The sequence below is a fragment of the Petaurus breviceps genome, unplaced genomic scaffold (assembly GCF_028583685.1).
Source record: "Petaurus breviceps papuanus isolate PSGF00001 unplaced genomic scaffold, PetGlider_PUasm1.0 129, whole genome shotgun sequence".
Taxonomy (NCBI): Eukaryota; Metazoa; Chordata; class Mammalia; order Diprotodontia; family Petauridae; genus Petaurus; species Petaurus breviceps.
The window spans coordinates 4,055,641-4,083,032 of NW_027185665.1; the positions used below are offsets into that span (position 1 = coordinate 4,055,641).

General features: G+C 40.1%; 1 protein-coding gene across 1 annotated transcript; it reads right to left on the reverse strand.

Moving 5' to 3' along the window:
- Nucleotides 1-1,680: 1,680 nt before the first annotated feature.
- Nucleotides 1,681-27,392, reverse strand: LOC138172911 (signal peptidase complex catalytic subunit SEC11C). Its single transcript, XM_069102751.1, has 6 exons — nt 27,202-27,392; nt 13,544-13,653; nt 10,295-10,444; nt 6,856-6,975; nt 2,360-2,417; nt 1,681-1,882 (listed from the first exon to the last, which is right to left on the reverse strand). Exons 1-6 carry the CDS (start codon nt 27,241-27,243, stop codon nt 1,829-1,831), a joined length of 534 nt encoding a protein of 177 aa, XP_068958852.1. The 5' UTR covers nt 27,244-27,392; the 3' UTR covers nt 1,681-1,828.

The window sequence follows — 27,392 nt, forward strand, 5'->3', positions numbered from 1 at the left end:
GATGTAAAAAAAACTCAGTATCAAAAAAAGGATAAAATGTACCACTTATTTTTCCATCTTTTTAAAGGATACTGAATATAATTTAAATTCTTCTTGATTTTGGGTTCTTATTTTGAGTTATCAGTTATCATTACATTGTGTTGCAATGCAGTGATTCTCTCATGGATATTGTAGTATATGTAGCTACTGATTCTGCATACTTTTTCCCCCTAGATACTGTTTTTGGCTTTTTCTATCTCCCAGGTTGGGCTTATCATCACTTCTCGGCACTGAGATGAAAAAAAAAAAGCCATTTGTAGCCACCACCACACTGTTTCATATGACCTTGCTGGGAAATATGGAATTAAAGCTTGTTTGTAATTGTATACAAAGTAAAAAAACAGGAGAGTCTTCAAGCTCTCATTTTGGGCTGTGTGAAAGCCCACAGGCTCTTAAGCATGAATTTTGTGACACCTACTTTGGCTCTTTAAAGGCTTTTTTCCCCCTGCTTTTATGCCAGTGTTCTGAATGGGTAAGGTTGCTGCATAAATGCTGTTCCAAAAAGCAGTGTTGGCTTTATGTGATCTAATTACCATTGCCTCTCCACAAAAAGTAAATGGATTCCAAGAAGACAAAAAAGGCCTCAATTTCTAACCAGCCAAGACTATATAATATCTAATGAACTATTTTATGTGATCGTGAGAAACATGTTACACTATTAACAACCTAAGTCAACAGAATTATGGCTGTTGACTGCCAGTGGACGAGAAAGGCTCCGTTCTCTGATGGATGAGTATAATGTGTTGCACACTTGATCCAGGGTGGAACTGCTGCCAGACTAGGCCTTGCTCAGTAGACATTTTTGTGGGTTTTCTTTTTCAAAAAATTATCTTAACCAATCACAGAACCCCAGGAAGATTGGATAAAATCTAAAATTATGATCCAACATGGTAACTTCAATTTTAACTGCTAGGGAAAGAAAAATGGATTTTTCTTAGTTTGTTGGGAAAACAATTTATTAAAGGGCACAGAAGAATAATCATGTTTTTAAAAAGTACTCAGTACATTTTTTTTTTCCAGTTTTGTTGATTTCAACAGGATGAGGTCTATTATTATTGCAATAGCCTATTTCAGGGGAGATAAAGGATTAAAGGGCAAGTTGACTCCCATGGATCACTCCTGCTGGTCTTTATCAAATTGGGAACTAACTCAAGGAAAGTAACCTCACAGGTGCGCAATGTGCCACTGGTTTAACTCTGATATGGAGGACAGATTACACATTATAGGAAGGGTAAGGCAGACCTTTAAGAAAACGTCTATGTCCTGTTTAAAGTCATACCATATGACAAAGACAAAGGAACAGACTGCACCCTTTCTTTCCAAAGGCCATTATCCACCGCTTTAAGTTGTCAGTCACAGAATATATTTAACAATATATTTTTTATAGGCTTATGCTTATTTTTTCCCGTGGAGTGCTGTTTTTCATTAAGATCAGATTTTTGTTTTCCTTCAAGATACACTTATTTCAAACAAATACCACATAGAGATAATATTTTCCCCTACCAATGTTTCAGTCTTATAAAGGGCCCACTTAATACTTTAAGTGATGTAGATCCTTATTCTCTACTTATAGTGATTACCATGACACAGGCGTATAAATTGGACAGATTCAAATCTGAAAATCAACACAAGAAAACAACGTTTACTGATGAACCATTTATTTGGACAAGACAAAAAAATCTGCACACTGTTTTCTTTTATATATAGAAAGTGAAACATTTCAAATATATTAGTTTTTCTTTTTTCAATAGAATCCATTTCAGTCCAATCCCAGGAATTGCTTCTCATTTTAGGATTCACGTTTCAGTAACACATATGCACCCATTACAGCCAAAAGAGCATACTGTAAAGAAACACAATGAAAATTATAGTGCTTGCTTCACAGTCTAGAAACAAATTTAGAGCCTCTGAATATATTCAGAAAAACTCTATTCAGTAATGGTCTAAGAAAAAAGATTAAATGACCACCTCTTCCCCCATATTTAGCCCCCAAATTAGGCACTAGATGTCATGCATATTAAGGTAAAAAAACCTATAAACATGTCAGGAATAAGAATCTAAATAATCAGTGCCTAAAGACTAGCTGTAAATAAACCCTTTGTTTTTGAGTAAGTGTCTGCTGCTTTTTAACCCATCATTTCATAACACACGGTGAACTAACAAAAAAGAAAGAAAAAATTCCAGATGACAATTTCCCTCCATAACTATCAAATGGTTTGTAAATGAAGTTAACTGTTAGGTATTCATTTCTCTAAAACTGTATCTTTCAGTCATACAAATTATACAATTGACTAATGTTCCCTCCCCAAAGTGTTCCTACCTTGAATTTTGGATAATCATTCATGATTATGGTAACCATCCCAACATACGGCAAAAACCTAAGTTGAAAAATAAAAACAATAAAATTACTCACAGGGGCCAGCTAGGTGGCGCAGTGAATAGAGCACAGGCCCTGGAGTCAGGAGGACCTCAGTTCAAATCCGGCCTCAGACACTTAACACAAAAACTAGCCATGTGACCTTGAGCAAGTCACTTAACTCCAAATGCCTTCCAAAAAGCAAAAAAAAAAAAAAAAATAGTATTTAGGGGTGGCCAGGTGGCACAGTGAGTAAGAGCGTTGGCCCCAGCGTCAGGAGACCTAGGATCAGTTCCGGCCTTAGATACTCAGCATCCACACAAAAATAACTGGCCACGTAACCTTGAGCAAGTTACTTAACCCCAACTGCTTTAAAAAAAAAATTACTCACAGAATGTGGGCCCCAGATTCAAATTTAGGGGCTAAATATTTCTTAGACAATATTATTGAATATGATGGCAAAGACAACAACGATTGCACAGGTGTAAATTAAGAACCAAGTCTCTAAAGGGGGGTTACTGGGTTAAAAAAAACAAAAACCTCACTTCAAAAATCAAAGCCAATTTTTAAATGAGTATGAGAACCTGAACTAACAAATTTCTCATCCTCAATGGTTACATCTGCTACCATAAATAGATACACATAATTTACTTATTGAATAAATGAAGAAGGAAGTTTTTACAAATTCCATTTGCAATATTTTTAATAGAGAATTAAAGTTAACTTTTCTGCAGAAATACTACTGACTGTCAGTAAAGCCTCTGAAGCAGACAAAGAATAAAGATTGAAAAAAAAAAAACACTTTATTTGTTTAACTGACAAACACTTGTCACTTTAGATAAGTTTTTCAAGTTCACAGTTCAAGAATTACCAACATAAGATGTGAGAGAAAGTTTGAAATCAAACTAACCAATGACTATGCTGACAATTTAAAAAGGGATAGAAAACTCATGTTCTTATGAAATTCTCCTTTTATTTATTCAGAAAGAAATTACGTACCTCTCTGCCTAGGACCCTGCTAGGTACTGAGAATACAATGACAAAAACTTCTGGGAATGGGTGTAAGAGGGATAAATAGAAAATACACAAGTAAATATAAAGTAGTTTGGGAGAGAGAAGGAAAAGGAACTAGCAAATAATATTCCTGAGAAATCACCCAACTCTCAACCATCTGGACAAATAGGGAACAAGATTAAGTAACACCAATCGATCATCTTCAGGTTTCAGTGAAGCTAACAGGGCAACTGGAGGTTCCAGCACAGGTGGAGGCAGCTGTGCGAAGGTTGTTAAGACTGTGGGGCTGGAAGCCCTCAGTCAGCAGCGCCTGAGCTGGGAGATGCCTCTTGTGAACAACATCTGGCCTTGGTTTGTTGCCTTCGATTCTAGGAACACCAGCTTCCTTTGAGGTTTCTCACAGACAGACTGCACTGTGGGCTCTTTTCTCTTCTTTTTCTATTTAAATGTGTCAGTGGAGCTTCTAAAAGCATGCAAGAGAAGAGGCCCCCATGCTCTCCCTGTGCACCCTCCAGCCAAGTGTTAGTGGCTAGTGAAGCAGTCAAAAAAATCAACGGGAAAAACCAGCCTCAAATGAATCACCAATCCCTGGAAAAAAGCAAGCATCTGACAACAGAGGGGTGACAGATGAAATCACAAAAAATTTATCACATAGAAAATAATCAGTTGCTTGTTTCAATTGAGTAAAAATTGGTCATAATCTATAGAAGGGAGAATTTTAATATACAATTAAGTAAGAATTTTCTGACAGTGAGACTTAAGCACAGAAAGGCTGCCACAGGAGACAATGGACGAGTTGCTCTGGAGGTCTTTTAGACTAGTCTCTTCTGGCTGAGATGGCTAAAATATGTGGTTGCCTGATAACAAAAGGATCAAGTAGATGACATTCAGGTCCATCTGATGCTCTACAAATAGCTTGTAATTAGTTTGTCTGCTTCCTCAATAAAGTACAAATTGTTTGGGAAAAAAATTTTTTTTGGATTGGATATGTGATTTCATTGGCATAGACAATTCTTGGTGAGGAATTTCCTCTACCATTACAGACTGGCATGTGTGCAGCTTAGACACTTGAAGAGTTAACGCCTGGGTAACTGAGTGGGATAAGTGATTTGCCCAGGATCATACAGTCAGCATGTGTCATGGTAGAACTTGAACCCAGGTCTCCCCGACTCTGAAGTTAACTCTCTGTACACTTCACCACATTGCCTCTCTGAAAATTAGAATTTCTACTGTGGACATTATAAATATTTGGGAGTCCACCTGCCAAAACAAACCCAGGAGCTACACAAATACAATAGCAAAACACTTTTCACACAAATAAAGTCAGATCTAAATAACTGGAAAAACATCAATTGTTCGTGGGTAAGGCTAAGCTAATATAATAAAAATGACAATTCTACCTAAATTACTTTATTTATTCAGCACCATACCAAACTACCAAAAAATTATTTTATAGAGCTAGAAAAAAAAGCATCAAAATTCATCTGGAAGAACAAAAGGTCCAGAATATCAAGGGAATTAATGAAAAGAAATGCTAGGGAAGGTGGCCTTACCATACCAGATCTTAAATAGTATTATAAAGAAGCAGTCATCAAAACTACTTAGAACTGGCTAAGAAACAGAGGGGCAGATCAGTGGCATAGGTAGCACACAAGACACAGCAGTCAATGACTATAGCAATCTACTGTTTGATAAACTCGAAAGACCCCAGCTTCTGGGACAGAAACTGCTGGAGAAACTGGAAAATAGTATGGCAGAAACTAGGCACAGACCAATGTCTGACGCTGTACACCAAAGTAAAGTCCAAACAGGTATATAATTTTAGATATAAAAGCTAATACAACAAACAAATTAGGGGAGCAAGGAATAGGGAATGGGAAAGAATTTTTACAACTAGTATTTCTGATAAAGGCCTCATTTCTAAAATATATAGAGGACTGAGTCAAATTTACAAGAATATAAGTCATTCCCCAATTGATAAATGGTCAAAGAATATGAACAGGCAGTTTTCAGAGGAACAAATTAAAGCTATCTATAGTCAAATGAAAAAATGCTATAAAGCACTACTGATCAGAGAGATGCAAATCAAAACAACTTTGAGGTACCACATCACACCTATCAGACTGGTTAAAATGACAATGCAATAAAATGATAAATGCTGGAGAAGATGTGGGAATATTTAATCAACAGTAATTCATTGTTGGTGGAGCTGTGAGTTGATCCAACCATTTTGGAGAGCAATTTGAAACTATGCCCAAAGGGCTATAAAAATGTGCATACCCTTTGACTCAGCAATACCACTTCTAGAGCTATATCCCAAAGAGATCATAAAAATGGGAAAAGGACCTACATGTACAAAAATATTTATAGTAGCTCTTTTTGTGGTGATCAAGAACCGGAAATTGAGGAGATGCAAATCAATTGGGGAATGGTTGAATAAGTTGTGGTATATGAATGTAATGGAATACTGTTGTGCAATAAGAAATGATGAACAGGCAGACTTCAGAAAAACCTGGACTTATATGAACTGATGCTGAGTGAAATGAGCAGAACCAGGAGAACACTGTACATAGTAACAGCCACAATGTGTGATTACTGATTTTGATAGACTTAGACTGTCTGAGCAATGCAAGGACCTAAAACAATTCCAAAGGACTCATGATGGAAATTGCCATCCACATCCAGAGAAAGAATTATGGAGTCTGAATGCAGAGCAAAGCAGACTATTTTGTTTTTCTTTCTCATGGTTTCTCCCATTTGTTGTAATTCTTTTATACAACATGACTAATGTGAAAATAGGAATGTATATGAAGAGCCTATATAACTGCATGCTGTCTTGGGGAGGAAGGAGGAGGGGGAGGGGTAGAAAATTTAAAACTTATGGAAATGAATGTTAAAAACTAAAAATAAATAAACTTTAAAAAAAGAGAAAACTAGAATTTCAAAAAATAGAGAAAATTCAGTAATCTGCCTTCAAGTAAAGGAGTACTGTCAAGTTCCCTTTTCCCCCTAAAATCATGATAAATTCTTTTTTTTTTTTTAAGCAACCAGGGTTAAGTAACTTGCTCAAGGTTACACAGCTAGGTGTTTCTGGGTGTGGTGCTAAGTGTCTGAGCCCGGATTCGATCCTCAGGTCATCCCAACACTGGAGCCGGTGCTCTTACTCGCTGTGCTACCTGGCCGCCCCAATCATGATAAATTCTGTAAACACCAAGAATGAATAACCTCTGGAGTGCAAGTGTATCTCTGAAAAAGAATTCAACCTGTGGCACAGAAAATCGATTTGGGTTTGGTTTAACATCAGTCCCTGGGAAGTTCTGATAAGTTTTATTTTGTTATTATGGCACAAAACTGGATCATCTGTTATACTCAAAAATTCAGTCTCATAGTACCCAAATCATTTTCTGCGTCACTGAAACCACAAAGTATAAAAAAAAATTCCTTACCCTCTTGCTCTTCCTACAACATCCTTCTTTTCTAGCCAGTTTTGACCTTCTTTGTACAAACCTCTATCATCAACTTCATTATTATCTCCTTTAGTCAGAAATTTGACATTTCCATTGTCTCTGGAAGGGAAAAGGACATCAACTTGTAAATAAGTTTCAGTGTGATTAAAAACAAGTTAATACATACACTGAAGTCATTCCCTAGGATGATGCAGAAGCCCTGGTAGAGTTGTCATGATGAAAATTTTGAGTGGTTGACATGAGACACACCTATTGTTGGCACCCTGATTGTATGCAAAACTTAAAAAAAAATTTAATCTGTCATAAATACTACTTACTTTTAAAAGAGTGTTCAATTGTTTATAAAGAACTTTCTTCAAAGCCCTATGAAATGACGCAAATAATTTATTTTTATTTTACAGATGAATAAAACTGAGTCCCAGGAGGTTGTCACTTGCCCAAAGTCAACCAGTTAATAAGGTGGCACATCCAGAACTCAAACTCAGGTGATCTGATATCACTGTATTCAAGACTACTCCCAGGCAAGATTTTCTTTTTGAGAGGGGAAGGCAGGGCAATTGGGGTTAAGTGATTTGCCCAAGGTCACACAGCCTAGTAAGTGTGTCAACTGTCTGAGGCAAGATTTGAACTCGGGTCTCCTCCTGACTCCAGGGCCAGTGTTCTATTCACTGTGCCACCTAGCTACCTCTCCAGGCAAGATTTAACTGAAAAATATGGTACGAGAAAGTTCTGAAATACTTCAAGAATCTTTAATAACAAAAGAATATTACAGTTCAGAAAAAAAAGTCTCTTAAAGAAATGATGGGGGCTGCCAGGTAGCACATAGAGTAAGAGCACTGGCCCCAGAGTCGGGATGACCTGGGATCAAATCCGGGCTAAGACACTTAGCACCCACCCAGAAACACCTGGCCGTGTAACCTTGAGCAAGTTACTTAACCCCAATTGCTTTTAAAAAAAAAAAAAAGAAATGATGAATTATCTGAATACCAAACAATCAAGAATTACTACTAGCTAGAACTCACTGAAATTATGATGTTTTACAATAAGGAAAAGGATGCTAACGAATATGCTCAACCCACTTTCAAATCTGAATGAAGTTCCATGAATTCTTATGCTATTAGTCAAACATGCATACAGCCTTGTGAAACTGAGCACTGTAAGGAAATTTCAGATTTGGCTGATAGCAAGCTTAAATCTCAGCAAATGGTTAGTGATTCCTACACTAACAACTTGAAATTCAAATGAGTCAGCATTAGATATTGATTTAATATTATGTGTAGGCTTTTGAGCACTTCATGCCCCCTTCCACACACCCCTACATCTACCACTTGCTTATTCCACTGATAAATAACTAGTAATTACATTTGGTTCAACTTGAAGTAGAAACCAAATGACAGTTTGGTAGAGTCCTAAAACACCTAAGCAATTCTTTACAACAGAAAAGCAGTGTGGTTCAGAAGAAACTCTCTAAGTAAATAAAGAACAAGAACACTATTACATTTCAAGAATCACACTGATGTGAAATAGACTCTGCCAGATTTGGGGCAGTTTCTGACAAATCAAACAAATATGAGCACCGAGTTTCTTCTCAATTCTTCTGTTTCACTTGACATTGTGCTATTTGCCTCACTGCAGAATACGGTGGAGCAGGAGGTGGCAAAGAGGTAACAGCTAATGGCACTGAACCAGTATGTTCAGAGAAAGGGTTTATAAACAGGACCAATTTTAAACGTTCTAAAAAGACACTGAGATAGTCTAGACACAAAAACACAAAACTGCCAAATTAAATAGCCTATAAAGGTCTTTTAAAAAAATAAGACAAATGAAAAAAAGCACAACCACAATAAGATAACATTAAGATCCTTCTAAGAATGTGAAACTACATTAAATAGCAACAAATTGATTTGAACTACTGGAGCCTACATTGTAAAAAGAAACCAAAAGAAAAAAACCACTGCAACACGGCACATGAATATAAATTATGGGAAATTATTATTACTTCAATTTTGAACACTGTTTCACCTTCTAGTAATTAAAAAACAAAACAGAATCATAATAAAAACCAATTAAGGCCATTAACAGATAAAGATTGAGCAAATTTCTTCCTTTAGTAAATGAAAAAGTATTTAGCAAACACCTCACAGAACTACAAATAGAGGCTCAAAAGAGAATTATTCTTTTTAAGGAGCAGTCACTCAGGGTAGAAAAGATATTCGGGAGTAACTGGTGGACTGAAAATCTAAAACTTGAAATTTCCGTGTATGTAAAGATTTACTTCATCATCTTCACAATATGCTGGAGTTATGCTTAATCACACAGTCCTTAAGAAGCAAATTAAAGTCATCAAAATAGGTAAATGTCATTGTTAATCAGAAATGAGATATCTAATCAGAAGTTAACATGTGAACTAGAAATCAATGCTTCTAATTCTTAAAAACCATTTCTGTGTTATCAGAGGTATTTAAAGGGAAAACAGGTCTATTTGCTGTAGAACATTAGAATTTCAAAATAAGGCAACTCCAATTACATGACTAAACAGGGACTCAAAGCAAGGGAATGAGCTAGGTATGCGAAGTGGTATTTATTTCAGGGACACTTTATACTGTATTCAATAAGCATTTATTAATCATCTATCATGTGCAGGCACTGTGTTTGGTACCAGGGATACAAAGACACAAATGAAAATAGTCCCTGAGAAAGCAAATTTAGTTAATTATTTCTCCCTGAAATGTGTCTGACGTAATCATTTCTTTGGATGTGTAAGAAATAACTTTTGACATCAAAACAAGATTCATTTTGCAAAGGGGATGTAATGTTCCCTTAGAAAGAGTGTGTATGTGTGAATGTAGTATATAGATGTGCATGTATATATGGATAGGTATAGATATACACACAGAGACAGACACACAGACATATATTCCTAATACTAAATATTGCATTAATGTGCTACTTCCCTCATCAGAGAACACAACAGAGTCAAGGCAAGGCTCCTGAGAAAGAGGTAACACCTGGTGGCATAAAGCCAGCACGTCAGGAGAGAAGTCCTACAAAGGGGACCAATGCTAAACATTCTGAACAGACGATGAGCTGTCTTAATATCTATTCATATTATATTCATAAAACTTTACATTTGCACATCACTTAATTTTCCAAGTGCATTCTCATGAATAATCTCATTTAATTCTCCAAATGATACTGCGTACTATTGTCATCTTAGTCTTAAACATGAGGAAGCGGGTTCACAAAGGCCACAGTGACTCGCCCCCGTCGAGGAGTCAGGCTCTGGCGGCAGAAGCTGCTCCACAAACCCGGGGGTTTGGATTCCCAGTCTAGCAGCCTTTCCGCTGTACTTTGCTGACTCTCCAATTATACACCAAGAAATAAGGAAACACAAAAAAAGAAATAAAATTGTCATTACTTTTCATGAACTTTGATGACTCTGTGAACTATAGGAATATCTCTTCCTTCAACTTTAAAAACAACTATTTCACCAGCTCTAATAGGATCTTCCCGGAAATTTGTCAAAAATAGAAGGTCTCCTCTATGAAATGCTGGTTCCATACTTCCACTAAAAAGAAACACAAAATAAACACAGGGTTTACATTATGCTCTAAAAATGAACAACATTTAAATCTACACAAAATGATACAAAAACATGCCAATTTAGGTTGAAACTACTTTCAAGCACAGTCAGGTATAATCTACAAATCAATAATGCTACCAAGTACATGTTTCTGGTCATTAAAAGGTATAACCCTCCAACACCCCCCCCCCAAAAGACATACAGTATAAAGCTAAACATTAAAAAGGATTCTTTAACTTGAGTACAGAAAAGATCATTGGTACTTTCTGCTATGATGAACTGAAGATAAGTCTTTGCTTTAGTTTAGATAGTAGCTCCTCATTGATTCCTAGGAAGACAGAAGCCCTGTAGCAGAGCAAGTCTAAGAATACAGATTTCTGAATCTTTATAGCAGTCTCCCATTTTTAGCTTTAAAAACTCAGCCTCTTTCGAGTAGATTCTATTTCATTTAGAATCAGAATGTTTTGGCTGAATGGGATCATTCCCTCCATTTAACTGAGAGAAAGTAGCTGCAATCAATAAGTTAATAAACAGCAAGTACCTACAATGTGCCAGGCACTGTCCTAGAGGAGGGGGTTACCAAGACAAAAAAGAAAAGTTTTTCCGCTCAAATAGCCCAGAGAGGTTGCCTGATTCAAGGTCAAATAGTAGCAGGGCCGAAACTAGAACCCAAGTTTTCTGACTCACAAGTCTAGAGTTCTTGCTCACACCAAGCCCCTCAGGGTCAAATTTTCTAAAACTCCAACTAATTTTGAAAGTGAAAGCTTAAGTTACTATGTGACACATTCTTTCCTTCTAAATCCCAGGCTTCGTAGTAGGGCTGGAATAATCAAAATATAACTGGGTTTTATTATAATATACTAACTGGAAATTATTATAAAATCCTGGAGTCACAATACCTCATTAAACTTACCTTTAATTTGTACCCCAAAACTCCCCAAATAAAGTGAAATAATTTATTTTGCCTAAACAGCTGACTTGAAAGGATCAACCACACATGGCCTTTCTTGAACCTTTCCCATTCCTGGTGTCCTCCTGCCCAAAGCTACCTTGTATTTATTTAATATATAGTCTATATATACACTTATGTATGTACACATTGTCTCCCCTGAGGAGTACATGCTTCTTGAGGACATTTTTGTCTATGTATTCTCACCCCCTAGAACATAGTATGTGTCTAATAAATGCTTGTTGACTGGCTATATCTGACTGAGGCAGAAGAGGGATTGGGGGAAAAAAGTCTAGAGTAGAATTATAAAGGAGGGTCATGAAGTAGAGTCACCATCTTATAACAGAGATCCCTGGCTGGTGACAATGAAAATTGACTCATGCTATAACAAAACATACTGGTTTTTAGCAAACTGTTCTGTTTTGAAGACTGCCATCGACTCTTTTTTATTAAACCTTACTCCTTTTTTACAGTACATTCTCTTCACATATTTATTGGGCACATAAGGAAGGCAAACTCCCTCTTGTCAAAGAATTTATAATTTAGTTAGGAGATATACTATATATAAAAAGACAGAATTAAATGCACTGTATAATTTAATTGAAGTGCCAAATGGATAACAAGGGCAAAAATGGACAAAGGAGGGAGACATCAAGATAGGCGATGAGGCCTGGGCCAGGTCTTGATGAATAATAGGTAGCTGGCTACCAGATAACAACTCACATGTATGTGCTCTAATACTGACAAAGTATGTTCCTCACAATAAGCCTGTGCAGATGGGGAAACTGAGGCTCAGAAAGATTAAGTGATTTACCAAAGATCATATAGCAGTTATTAAGTGGCAGAACTGGGACTCAAATCAGATCAGGAACAAAGAGACCATGCCAGGTCAAGTGGGGGACCAGAGGAAACAAAGTCAGGAAGGCAAAAATGAATAAGGTTCTCCTAGGGGACTATGAGTAATCGGTAGAAATCAAACAAGTTATTTGTGAAGGGAAGTGAAGGAAAAAAGGCTGAAAAAAATCTGCCCAAGTCAGAAGAGTAGGTAGCCTTGAACACTACTCTATTCAGTTAGGACTTTTAAGCCATGAATTAAGTTTTTTGAGCAGAATTGAAGGATTCTCTCCCACTTGACACTTCCTAGGAGGAGGGGAGAGAATAGCATCAGCACAAGGAAATCCAGTAAAACCTTACCAATCACTAGGTATCCCTCACCAATCATTTTTATTAAATAAAATAAATGCTCAATGCAGTAATAGTTACAGTATTTTAAAATGTGAAATGTCTAAACTAAGCTAGCAAAAGGCCAAATTATAAAGGCCCTGGAAAATATTTCCTCTCAAAATATTTAAAAATTGAAATTACAGATGTACCACAACGAGACTATTATAATTCTTGTACCACGCAGACAAACATTCTGTACAACTCTCCGTTACAAGTACTAGACGCAGTTTTGTCTCATGGCCCCTCCATTTTCACAAAAAAGGAAGCAGGTACAAACTGCTGATTATCTCAGTTTTCACGAAATACTATATAATAGATATTGAATTCGATAAGTTTTGGGTCTTTTCCTTTTCTTTCTAAGATAGTCTTTTGAAAATCAGCTCTATACTTGCTGGACATTGTAGAGGAAATTAAGTTTAGAAACCATAGTAACTTTCCTGTGTTTCAGTATATTGTCAGTTTCTTCTGTTCAAGTTTGTCTCAAAGTGTCAAAAAAAAAAGCTGTAAAAGCTCTGAATCAAAAATATTTAAAAGAAAATTCAATGAGGAAATTTGTAGTTATCATTTGAATACTTCAATCTGAATATTTCTAAATGTGACTTGGAAAATATAATTTCATTAGAAAATCAAGTTTTATATAACATAAGTTATATGACATGCTTGTGAGAAAAGTACTTTTTAAACCATGAAAATATTATGTGAGTAATTATTAATTGCTACATATTTATATTGCTAAACTAGCAAAGTGACTTTAGAACACTAAGGTAAGATTTTAAAAAAATATTTATATTCATAAAGTTGATAAAATTTGGAAAACTTTATTCAAGTATTTATTTGCACTACCATAAAACATAAAAGCATTAACAATATATTAATGTGACTGAATAAAGAAATTATTATGGAAGACATACCTCAGAACCACCACAATAGGGCTTTCACTCCCAGTGACAACTATCAAGCCTTTCCATATCATAAGAGCAGAAGATACAATCATGGCAAAGTTTAAAACCTGGTAATACAGCTGTGGAAAAAAGTAAAACAAAACAAAACAAAAAAAAGAATTCTCCTGAGGATATATTTGAGTTTTCCAAGTAAAATAAAAGAGACATATATGCTTATAATGAACTAGTTCTGAGTATACATTTTGTAATAAGCTAAACAACACTTCCAGGGAAGAGACTTCCTTGCTCCAAGAGCGCTCAGAGAACAAAAATGGACCCGGGGGTTGGATTATTATGTGACCTTCTCTGAGTGAAGAATTCCCACCCCTTTACCTCACAAGAATCAACTACCTCACTCTCTTCCAAGGTCTTTACACTGAAATCTCACATTATTCAATACAGAAACAGAAGGGACCTTAGAGTGTATCTTCACTTCTTTTCTCTTCCTCTGGTTTTATCTTAAAGGAAAAGATATATTTTCAACCCGTGCCAAAGCTCCCCCCTCCCTGTACCCTTAATCCTCCACTCCAGTCTCCTTCAGAGTAATGCCCCATAACACTCATTTTCAAGTCTCCCTATTTACAGGCGATTTACTCCAGAAACATACTCAGATTTACTCTCTCCTTAAAACCCTTCACTTCTATTCTCTCAAGCCGCTCTCCGCCCACTTCTGCCAAACTCCAGAAGGCGCTTTGTGGTCCTCACTTCCACACCATCCACATGCTCCTTCAAAACCTTCCCCCTGTCTTCTGATTCTATCACTTTACTGGTGGGTATCTAAAATGGGATCTGAACTCAGGTCTTCCTAATTCCAGGCCCAACACCACATACCCTGGCCAAACTGGATTATTCACTATTTCCCAACATACTTCCCCAAAATCAGAATGCTCTCCTTTCCTTACCTCAAGTCTCTTAAAATCTTTATCTTTCTTCAAGCTCATATCAGCTACTCTTGGAAGCCTTCCCTGTTCTCCCCTGCCCCAGGTGTTATTTTTTGTCCCTATCCTCAAACTACTGTGTATTGACTAATCTGTGTAAATGCTGTATAATATGTAAATGTTCTTCCCAACCAGTGGTATATAAGCTTCTCGAAGACAAGAGTTGTTTCATTTTTCTTTTCTTTGTTATCAAGAGCTAAGCCTACAAGTCTTGAGAATTAACATCAGAAGAATTTCAGTATTAAAAGATGGGTTTCTGCATCAAGGAACAGTTTGGAATCCACAGAAAACACTCTGCAATTTCCCAAACATCATCTTCCTTGCTCTCCTCCCAGTGAACTCTGGGACCCCAGCTCATTGTCCACATATAGTTTATAACAGGAATCCTATAAATTTTCAAATTTTTATGATTTTAGTAGGGGTCAGCATAGGAGAGAAAAGAGCGTTCTTTCAGAATCCAAGTCTGAATCTTCACAAAACATTCTACTTTTGACTGTCCCATTCAATAGGATTTTACTTTATGTTAAAAAACAATACTTTAATCATTGGAGAAAAAAATGCTTAATCAAATATGAATACCAACGTCGTCTTTGCCCTTTCTCATAAAGTATGATCATCTCACAAATTAAAATTAAAAGAGCATCCAAATAAAGAAAATGTACTTTTGTTTCATCAAACATACTGCATATAAAGTTCTGGGTTAAACTTTGCTTTTAATTTATTTGGACTTAATTCATTTAAATGTCCCCTGTAATTGATTATAGAGAGGAATATAGATTGTAGAATTTCAGAATTGAAAAGGGACCTTAAGATCACCTACTTCAATCCCCTTCATTTCCATATGAGGAACTAGAGACTCAGGGAGAGATTATGGAGCTTGGTCAAAGTCCCATGACTAAGCAAGGTAACAGAGCAGAGACGAAAATTTAGGTCACCTGACTCCTGATGTCTTTATACTAAGCTAGCAACATACATTTGAAATTTGCTTTACTCGAGACTTTTTGCAGAAAACAGTTCTTCCAAGATAAGTGACACCCAGGAAATAAAAAAGCAGGATGAGTTGAGAAGCACATCCTGACGGTGTCAGGCGGCTCTTCACTTTTAAGGTACTTGTGCGTCCTCATTCCCATCCCAGTAAGAGCAATCACTCCAGTCCTGGACAAAATGATTTCATCTCATCGGCGGGCTAAGTTAGGTCATGACACGTCTGCAATCAGAAGCTGTTATTTTCATTTATGGCTATGATACTTCCACAAATGTAGAGGATTGCGGTATTTTAAAAACATCAAAGTTTCTAAGTAACAATAATACCTTTGGGAATGGGGAGGAATAACATGTGATGGGTTACACCATATCATAACAAGGCCAATATTCAATAACCAAGCCCCTTTGAATAACCTACAAGATAGACCCAATGCTCCATACTAAAAAGCACCATAAAAGTCCAAAGAAGTTAACTTGCTCAAAGTCACTTAACTATGTGATGTGGGACAAGATAGTTAATCTTCTTTTGGGACTAAGTTTTCTTAGTTATTTAAAAATAAAAGGGGGGGGGGGGGGGCTAGTTGGATTATTTTAACAAAAATTAGGTGCCCACTATGTGCAAGGCACTGTCTTAGGCATTAGGGGTATTTCAGTAGTTTATAACCTCACAGATGTGGGTACTCCCTAAAATGGTGACGTTCAAAAACCCTCCACATTTTTTATCCTGTAGGACTTCTCACCACTTCCTCCCCCTTCCAATCTTCAACCCCTCCCTCACGTTTCCATAAAGGGTTCAATAAATATGCTGCAGGCCTTTTTCTAGGACAGGGGTTCTTAACCTGGGATCTATGGACTTTTGAAAAATATATAATCTTTGGGTAACTATTTCGAGTACAATTCATTTCCTTTGTCATTCTATGTATTGTATTTTATGCATTTGAAAACATGCATATAACAATGCATATCTCAATATTGAGATGGGATCCATGGGTTTCCCCAGACTGCCAAAGAAGTTTATGATCCTAGAAAGGGGTTCAAAGAACCCTGGCTTTAGGAACTTCGCTACTTCTTATCACCAGTACAGTATTTGAATTGCCTTTCTATATATAATCCCTGGGCTAGGACTGGCCTACTTCCTTACCTTTTACACTGCCTCTTGTAACCCAATGATCACCAGCCATAGCTCATTTATGTCCACTGAACATTTTTCCACTGCCCTTCAGGTAACCTACAATTTTGATTTTTCTGTGTGATGTCTTCCATAAATCACAGCCATATGTTATCACTGTAAAAATACTTAGTGTTAAAATGATGGGTTTTTGTTATATCACTGAAAGCAATGAGCAATTTTCTAAGTGCAATCCTACCTACTTTAATCTTCTTGTTCAACTCTAGGCCTAGCTCACCATCCGAGATACATGTAATAATGAACCCACTCTATCAGCTGTCCATCCACATGGAGATCAGTCTGGATGACAGGCATTCTTCAACCAGATGGCTTTACCCAGGTGGCCTATTAAGATCCCCTCTGCTCATCCTATATTCCAGTCAACCCAAACGTACTATTTCTCACTCCCTTAATCTGTCCTGCCCTTTTCTACCTTTGTGCATGATATCCCACTTACAAAATGGTCTACCCCCACATCTCTAACTGTCAAAATCTGTTTCTTCCTTTAAAGCCAAGCAACCTCCTCCATGAATCTTCCCCGGTGCCCCTTCTCAACTACATGTGCTCTTCTGCCTTCCTAAGTTCCTCTTGGTATTCTGTTTAGGGGGCAGCTAGGTGGCGAAATGGAGACAGTGCCAAGTCTGTAGTCAGGAGGACCCATCTTCCTGAATTCAAATCTGGCTTCAGACACTTACTACCTGTATGACCCTGGGCAAGTCACTTAACCTTGCTTGTCTCAGATCCTCATCTATAAGATGAGCTGAAGAAGTGGCAAACCATTCCAGTATCTTTGCCAAGAAAATGCCCAAGAGAGGCCACATACAGTTGAACATAAGAGAAAAACGACTAACAACACAGCTTCGACCTTTCCTATGCATCTGTAATAGCATAATTTGCATCATACTTCTGAGTGAATGAGAGAACCCATTGCATCTGTAATAGTGTAATTTGCATCATACTTCTGAGTGAATGAGAGAACCCACATGCATCTGTTGAGCAGTAGGAAGATCCACCACCCCTGGGGACACCTTCCCGGCCTGCTTCTCGACTGTTCACACCACTCGCATGAGATAACAGTCAATTGGATTCCCTCCAGGAAGACAGAAGACCACCAGGCTGTGCTATCCGCTCTGCCAATGTCTCCCAGTCCTCTCTGCCTTATCACCTGCCTTGCTTCTATGTCCTGCAATTCCTTAGTGCTATAACCCAATATATGTAACCCTAAATACCCCTGAGGTCCTTACCATCTGCCCCTCCACAGCACTCCTAAGACTTCTGGACCTTTCTGGCTGTTGTCTCTTCCAATTAGAGGATAAAATCTGTGATGGGAAGAATTTGTCTTGCTTTTTCTTTTCTTTTTTTGGAGGTGGGGAGGGTGAAACAATCAGGGATTAAGTGACTTGCCCAGGGTCACACGGCTGGTGTCAAATATCTGAGGCCACATTTGAACTCAGGAAGTTGAGTTCCTGACTCCAGAGCTGTGCTCTATCCACTGTGTCAGTGGACAGATATCCACCGGCGGCCCCTTGCTTTTTCTATATGTGTATCTCCAGGGCTTGGCACAGTGCATGGCTCACTGCTTAATAAATGTTTTTTCATTCATTTTATTTGTCTGAGTTTCTATTTATCTGGTCTTACCTACTAGAATACAAATTCCCTGGGAACAGTTTTATTTAACATTTGTATCCCTAGAACACAGTCCTTGCACACAGGCACTTGATATTTGTTGAATGGAATATAATTTCTTGAATGCATGACCAGAAAAGGAGGTGAACTGGTGAGGTAATGAGAATGAGAGACAACAGATGGCTAGCTCCAAAGGAAGGCATGCTGTGAGTTGGTAGATAGATCCTCTGAAGAATTCATGGAAAAACACGGACGAGTGTGACGAAAGAAATAAGAAGGCATAGAAGGACTGCCATCTGCCCTAGTGGAGGGTCTACAGATGGACTGCCATCTGTACTGGTAGAGGGATACCCATTCCATCAAGATATAAGGAGATTTAATTGGAAAATGCACCAGACACTTTTAAACAAAGTTTGCTATCTCTGAGGCCAAGTTTCCAAGTCCTTTGTGTCCATACAGATTTAACTCAACAAAATGTAATGCAACATTTATTGGGTGTCATCCACTCTGGTCACTTGCAAGACACTGTATTAGGCTATGGAAATACAAAGACAAAAATGGAACTGTCCCTGCCCTTGATGAACTTATACTATACTGGGGAGGATAAAATGGGTATGCAAGTAAATAAATACAAAGTAGTATCAAGAGGGAGGAGGCTAAAAACTGGAAGGAAGATAGGGAAAAATCAGGAAAGGCCAAATGTAGGAAGTGGCACTTGAGTGGTACTTAGAAAGAAGCGGTGGATTCTGTGAGATGGAGTTAAAAAAAGATGATCACTGGTTCAAAGTCATGGAGGTGTGAGATGGAATGCATGTATGGGGAGCAACTACAAAGCCAATTTGACTGGAGTGGAGACTACTTGAGGAGAAAATAATACGAAACACTGGAAATGTAGGCAGTAGTCAGATTGTCAAGGGTTTTACTTGCCAGGCCAAAGTTTGTTTAAAATTTTATTAAAGCGGCAACAAGAAACCACTGAAAATTTTAAAGGAGAGGCAATGACATGGCTAGATCTGTGTTTTAGGCCTATCAATTTGGCAGCTATGTGGAGGGTAGCTTGGAAGCAGATTTTTATTTTTAGCTTCTTATTTGGCAAAAGCATCATAAAAAGAATTTATTTTTTTCCTGATTTTTTTTTTCAGCTTAAAATTTTGAGGGAAAATAAAATCAATTAAAAATGTATTTTCTTTGAGCAAAATAATCTGAGAACATGATGCTGACCTGAAACTTAGCATCCTGTTTACCTGGTGATTTCTTTGGTTAATATTTTGTGCACGGCACTTCCATGATCAAAACGGAATTCACTAGAAGAAGTAAACTTAATACCAAAGATGACATGTTAAATGTTTGAAAATTTTAAACAAAAAGTTCAGTCTATAGTTAATGTCAACTGATAAGTACAAAAATGACAGCAACTGATTACCAGGATGCACATTTTCAGATGCCTCAGCTAACAGACTTTCTTCTTTGCTCCCTTAAAGTATGGTCCCTTTACAGCAGAGAAAGTCGTCCCAGATTAAGCATGCACTATTTAGTAATTTTAGAAGGTAAAAGAGAAAAAGGGATCTCAAGCAGGAGAATGTATCCAAAGAACAAGTACCAGCAGGCCGCAAAAGCTGAAATTCTGAAGAAATTAATGTTTTACAATTTTTAATCAGGAGAAGCAAAATGAGCAAACAACAGAGCTGGCTAACAAAGCGGGAGGGTAAGTCAGGGGTTAGTTAGGGAGAAGGCATTTCAGAAGGTCAAGTTCTCCTGACAGGCTGCAACTCTCAACATCATTTATTTTGGAGGATTTATTTTTTAGCTATCCAGTATTACCATAACAACATATTCAACAAAGAAACCAGTTCTTGGAGGACTTTTCTGCTGATAACATCACAGAGCAGGACAATCAGTCGGTTTTTCCAAAATGTTCTCTATTAAATTTAGTTACAGCTGTTACAGCACCCGAGCAGCTACACATACCTTGAAAATATCCAGATGCCAAAACATAGTCCCTAACATATATGACAACAGTTACTATGACATGCTCTGCAATTCTACTTAGATAAATGTGGTGCCTCTACTGAAGTTCTCTGATGATCATCATACTGTAAAGGTGACCTAAAGCTCCTTAAATGCTATGCCAGTAAAATTGAGTTCTAGATGGACCTACCAAACCGGAAAGGCTTACAATACAGGCCCAACAAGAAGATGTGTGAGTCTACTGTCCAATGGGCATCCTAGACAGGTTCACTGAGAGAGTCATCATCAGAGAGATGGCCACCAAGTGATGAATTTTTGTAGGCCAGAGCAACTCATTAAACTGCTAAGGCATGTATGTATGTATGTATGTATGTACGCATGCATGTATATGCATGTGTATGCAGAAATACACACACATGTGTATTTATTTCATATCTATATACACACAGATAATTTTGCATACACATAAAACTGATTTATAGAGTACTCAGATTCTTGAATCAATGAAGTAAATGTGGTACATGTGGCCAAAGAACATGTCAGATTTTGTCATCCCTGCCTTAAATGTACTGAGGCAGCTTATCAGACTGCGGCCCCTGAAGGAACTTGAGATCAGGACAGCATGGTTCCAAGTGTGAGGAAAATACATGGGAGTGCACTGTTCACTGGTGTCTCCTGACTCCAGGGGACTAGTCACACAATTCATCCACGATCATTTTTATTTATAGACTAGATTCTGCCCTACCCACCTCCCCCCCTCCACGCACCATAGTCCAATATGGAAAGCTAATTCATATCTGCAATGGTTACAAGGCTGTAAGGCTGAATAGTGGTAAATTATTCTCTCTAGTCAAGAGTCCATAAATAGCTGTACTCCCCTACTAGAACAAGCTCTCAAAGTCCCCTGAACCCCAATTGGCTTTTCTCTGACAAGGTAGAACACCACCTGTGTTGAGGGTCTGGCATAGCAAAAACCCTTATAGGCAACAAGATGACACATTAATGACTAAACTGGTTAGCTTCAAATTCTTTCCTGGTGGCGATCATCCCTGGAATAGAACAGATACTGTGACTACATCAGTACCTCTCGTCTGTGACTTCAATGTGGATTTGTTCCACTGTATTACTACAATTTTTGTGGTTTATGAAAGTAAGGTAATAAACCTTGAAAGAAGCCTCAGTGATTGCACAAGCCATGACTAGATAGAAGGAAGCAATCTGAAGGGGGATGGGAGGGAGGGAGTGGAGATGAAGGTACAGATACAGACAAATAGCTATAATGCCTAAGGATTTAAGTGTGATCACAGTATACCAAAGGAATTATGGATACTTAGCTCACTCCTTTTTCATATAGTCAAAGACCTCTAGTATCTGTTCACTCTAAATTGCTGTATGTGTAATGGGTTTCAGTTCCATCCATCCTCGAGTATAAAATATGAGTATACAATCCATAGTTCAAGAGCCATTCACGTTTGTTTACAGTTCTGACAGAGCTCACCAACTCCTGACTGGACTTTACATATGCCCTAGAACTTGGAGTTGGGGAGGTTTCACAGATAAGCACATCAGCCAGGTAGTCTTTGTTTAAGATCCATAAATTGTTCATTTCTCTACATAAAGTTCCCTGTGAGTTTCTTTTTCTCTGATCTAAACAGACTGCTATTTTTCATTTATGTCAAATGGGATTACTGGAGCTAATGATCAAAAACTCACAATTGAACACCACCATTATTAATACGCCTCCTCCCAAAGGGAGAAAGAACAGGTCCTATCGTTTTTTTTCTAATGTGCTACAACATGAAGTAGTGGTTACAAGGGTCCTATAAATACTACTCAAGGATAAATAAAGCAGTAATTTAATGTTCAAAGAACCAGTGTTTACAATGAAACTTCCCAAACCTGCCCTTCCAATAAATTTTCTTATTTCCTTTCAGTCATCCTGGTTTACAACCTTGGAGGCACCCTTGACTTCTCCCTCTCCCTCATCCCCCACATATCCATTTAGGTGCTAAATCCTGTCAATTCTACTTCCATAAGCTTCCTTGGATTACTCTTCTATGGCCACCATAGTAGTTCAAGCTAATGCCTCCTTCTACCTGGATGGCAACAGTTAGTTGCATGACTTCGAATTTCTCTCCTATACAAACCCATCTTCTAAAGAGCTGCCAAAATAAACTTCCATAGAAAGAAAAATCTGACAGTGTCACTGTCCTAAACAAGAACCTCCAGGAGCTCTTCCATTCTACAGCATGAAATACAAAGTCCTCAGCTCAGTACTTAAAGCACTTCACAAAATGGCTCCAGCCTACCTCATCAGGTTTTTTCACATCATCTCAATGCCCCAAATAAACCTATCCCCAAACTTAGCATTCCTTCTCCTCGTTTGTCCATGCCTGGAATACATATATACCTCCTACTCATTTCTACCTCTTTGAACTCCTAGACTCCTTAATGTGCCACAAAAATCCCATGAAAAGCCTTCTGAAGGTTCCCTTTGTACTTTCTCCTCAAATTACCACATACAGATTTAACTGCTTAAATACTGTAACATCCCCACTCCCCCTCCCCCCCACCCAGGTAAGGACTATTTTTCATTTTTTTGTATTTGTATTTGTATTCCCAGCACCTCATATACATAGTAGGCAATTAATAAAGATTGCTGGATTGAATATGATTTAACAAGCTCATGACATGGGTCTTCCGTCTAAGAACTTAGGTATTCTCAGAAAATTCCATTCAGTTCTCACTCATTATTGGATCAGGCCCTTACATCCAAAGCTAACTACAGAACTGAGGGCAAGTAAGGAGGACAATTCTTGTTCCTGACCTGCTCCCCGTATGGGTGATTAATTTTCACACCCATGGATACAGTCGGGATCATGGAGTTTCAAAGGTTAAAGGGACCTTCAAAGTGATACAGCACAACTTTCTTCTCAATATAGAAATCTCTTCTCTAAGTAGTTCAGATTTTTAAAACCATGAAAGGATGAACTAGATCCCAAGCAGTACAAAGGGAAAGGAGGAAAGAGAGTCATATGATTCAATGAAATTCAACCTATTAAATGAGCAGGTGTTTATTAAACAACTGTTACATATAAAATGCAAGCCTTGGTACACGATGGCAATGGAGAGCAAAATATGGGGGGGACCCCCACAGTCCTTGCTTAAGATGGTTACAATCTAAAAGGGGAAATTGGACATGTACAAAGAAACATGGTACAAAGTAAAATATAATAAAGGCAAAGAAGATATTCTGACAAAATACTTTTAAAAGAATTGAAGAAGGGAGGGACAGTTTTAAATTGAAAGAAAGAAGAAATTAAATTTGACAGGAAATATAGGCACTCCAGTAAGTGAGCAGGATGATGGAATACATTCCAATTACTGGGATGGGCTACGACCTCCAAAAATAAGTGGAGGAAAGAGGAGAAATGAGATTGGGTAGTGTGGAAGTAGTTAAGTAGGACCAGATTGTTGTTATTATTGTTTGTCCCTTCATTCTCGAAGAGGACTATGATGCCAGGAAGGTGATGCCTATGATGCAAGAGAACAGGATTTAAGTGAGACAGGGCTGCTGCAGTCACCAGCCTCACTCTCTCTCCTGGTCTGGAGTCACTTGGTTCCAGTGGCAAATACAGATCAGGATGACTGGAGATGGCCCTGGATGCAGTATTAAGCTATTAAGTATTAACGTCTTTCCCACTTCTCAGTTTGTCTGAGGCAACACACATTCATTGATTAAGACTAGGTAAGAAATGAGGCAAAAAAAAAAATGGCCTCTTTTACCTAGTCAAGAAAAAAAAAGATCTAGGAGGGAAAGACCCTCAGGGTTTCAGGACAAAACAGAACAATTGTTATTTACACTCACTCAGAGCCATCAAAACCCAAAGACCAAGTGAGGCTTGAGTGGGTTGGCCAATCAATGACAGCCACAGTGATTTGTGTTTAAGGATCTTAAAACCAAAATGTGGCCCCTAGCCCCCTAAATATTTTGCAAGGTTTCAGCAATAAAAGTTTATATTCATTTGGGACCGAGAGGCAATGGCATGATTCCTTAGAGGAAGAGGGGAGGGAGGGGGGGAAGGAAGGAAGGAAGGAAGGAAGGAAGGAAGGAAGGAAGGAAGGAAGGAAGGAAGGAAGGAAGACTAGAACATGGTGCATAAAGGAAAGCAGAGTAAAACGAGGGTTAGCCTGAAGTTTAGGTTGAAGATGATTAAATGGGGTGGAATGATATTTGAAGCATCATCATAAAGAAGTACAATGATGACTACCACAGATCATAACAACGCATTAGAAAAACTACTTGGGCAGCAGCATAAAGCATGGATTGGAGGAAAGATAGAATAGTGACAGAAAGATCAGTCATAAGTGACATCATCACATCTTAAAATGCACAACAAAGCAGTAATGAGAGAAACGGTTTGGTACTGGTTAAAAAATAGTGCTTGATCAGTGGAACAGACTGGGAACACAAATGAACCATGATAGCATGGTGTTCAATAAACCCCTGTCTACTGGAGTAAGAACTGACTATGTGAGAAAAATTAGATAGCATATGTCAATGCCTCATACCACGTATCAAGGTAAATTCCAAATGTATGTGACCTGGATATAGAAGGTCACAATAGAAACAAATTAGAGGAACAAGAAAGAAATGAATTTTGATCTATGCATCAGGGAAGGGTTCATCACCAAGCATGGCCCTGAGGATCACAAACATAAAAGGTAACTATGAATACATAAAATTAAAAAGTTTCAGGACAAACAAATGCAATGTAGTTAAAGCTGGAAAGGAAAGTTAACGGGCAGAAAAATCACTGCAGTCAGTTTTTCTCACTTCCAAGATACATAAGAAACTGATTAAAATTTACAAGAATGATAAGGGATGACACAAGTAATAGATGGCCAAAACATATGAACAGGCAATTCTTAAGGGAAGAAGTCCTAGAAATACATAACCACAGGAGAAAATAGGAAGTTTAAGCGGAAGTAACTCCAAGCTCAGGGCCGTCAGACTGGAGAAGGTAACAAAAGCAACGCTGAAGCTGCGGCTCGGGCGGCCACTCTGGAAGGCAAGTCGGAAGGTGCCCCAATAGGACGCTGGACCTTCCCCCGTGCGGTAGCGATGACACCCTGGGCCGACAGCCCCGAGAACGAAGAGCCCATGGAGCAGAGTCCGTAGGATCTTTGCTCCAGCCACGAGGGAGCGGCCTAAGCCCTGATGCCCAGGTGGTCAGCCAGGACTCACAGGGCTGACGGAAACTCCCGCCCACGCCCGGCAGACGGCCCGACCACACGGACAAGGAGGCCCCTGTAGACGCGGCCAATGTGGGGGTGCTCCCGCGGCGGGGGGGGGGAGGGAGAAAAGACGCTCGCTGATTAAGAAATGACCAAACGTGTTTATGAGCGCGCCCTTCAGCCGCTGCCTCTCCTTGTCCCCTGGGCCCGGCGGATCCGTCTCCTTTCTTTTGCACCCCCGTGACGCTCTTCGCGCAGGAAAGTCGGCCCCACGTCCTCCTTCGGGCCGCCTCTTTCTCGGGTTAGCCTCTGCTGGGATGCTCGTCCGTCACGGAGGAAGCAGGGCCGGAGTCACCTACAGAGGGGAGGCCGGGCCGGGGGCGCCCCCACATCTGGGGCTGACAAGAGGAGGAAGGGTCAGAGGCATCGGGGTGAGCGGGGTGGAAGGGCCCGGCACGAGGGCTCCAGAGGGACGGCCAAGTGCTGCAGGAGGAAGGCGCTGCCATTGTCACCGGGAGAACCGCCCAACCTGCGCCGGCCCAGGGCAGCGCTCTGCAGGGAGTCAGGCCGTGAAGACAGCTCGTGCTTTACCGCACTTAGCACGCGGCGACCGCGGAGCTGGGCGACTGACTCTCACATAACCCTCCGCGGGGGCGCTGTCACCCTCGTCTTACAGCCCCAGTCACGTGACTGTCACATAACCCTCCGCGGGGGCGCTACTGTCACCCTCGTCTTACAGCCCCAGTCACGTGACTCTGACTCTCACAATAACCCTCCTCGGGGGGCGCTACTGTTACCCTGTCTTACAGCTGATGACCAGCCTTGTGAGGGCGCTCGCCCCAGTAACGTGACTCTGTGGGCGTCTGGGGCTGGACTCGGACCTTTTCGCCATTTGTCACACGCGGCAGGCGCTCAGTGTTTGTATCATGTAACACAAGTAAACCAAACTCAGCGCAGGAGGCCGGAGGCGTCAGCCTCGGAGGAGCGCACGAGGTCCCCGACTTCAGAAAGCAGCCCCGGACAATCGCGGAGCTGGAGAAGGCAGAAGGCAGTCACCGCCGGAGCCCTCCCATCACAAGTGCCCAGGCACCTACTACACGCGAGGCCAGGGCGGAACGGAGGCCGAGGGGAAACATGCCACCAGCCATGTGATGGAGGCATAAAAGACCTTCGGGTGAGGCCCGAGTGAAAGTGGGCAGCACGAGGTCACACAGCCAGGCGGGGCAATGCCGGAGCGCCGGGACAGCCGGCCAGGCCGCCCGTCACCCGGGGCTCCTCAAAGCCCGGTTACCCCGATCCCCCCGGGCATGAAGAGGCCAGCGCCGGTGCTGCGCCTGGCAGGCTTTATTCCCGTGCCCAGCACGGGACCTGGCACACGCTCAGCCCTCGCGGGCCCTGAGGGTGGGGGCGGCGCCTAATCTGAACTCGGCTACCCCAGAGCTCGCACACAGCAGGGGCTCAATAAACGCCTGAAGAGCGAACCTCTTAGGGAGGAGGGCCCAGCACGGCCCGCACCCCGCCCCGGGCTGCCGGTCTCACCCCTCAGGGAACGCGAGGCGGGCCGTCCTTCACTCCCCTCCCTGCCAGGTCCCCGCCCATCATCCTCGGATGGCTGTGCACGAGCACGGGGCCCCCTCCCCGGAACCCCGACACCCCCAGTGCCGCCCGGGCCCCCAGCCTCGGCCCCCGCCACGGGCCCCGGTTACCTGGCGCTTGTTCATCTTCCTTAAGTCCCCGAAGATGTCCATGGCGGCTTCCCGAAGCCGGTCCCCCGGGACGCCACGTAACACAGGCGGGAAGAAGGGGGCCGAGCGGGCCAGGGGCTGTCAGCGGAGCAACGTGGACACACCTGCCTGGCGCCCCTCCGCCCTCCCTGCCCGCTCCCTCGAAGCCTCGT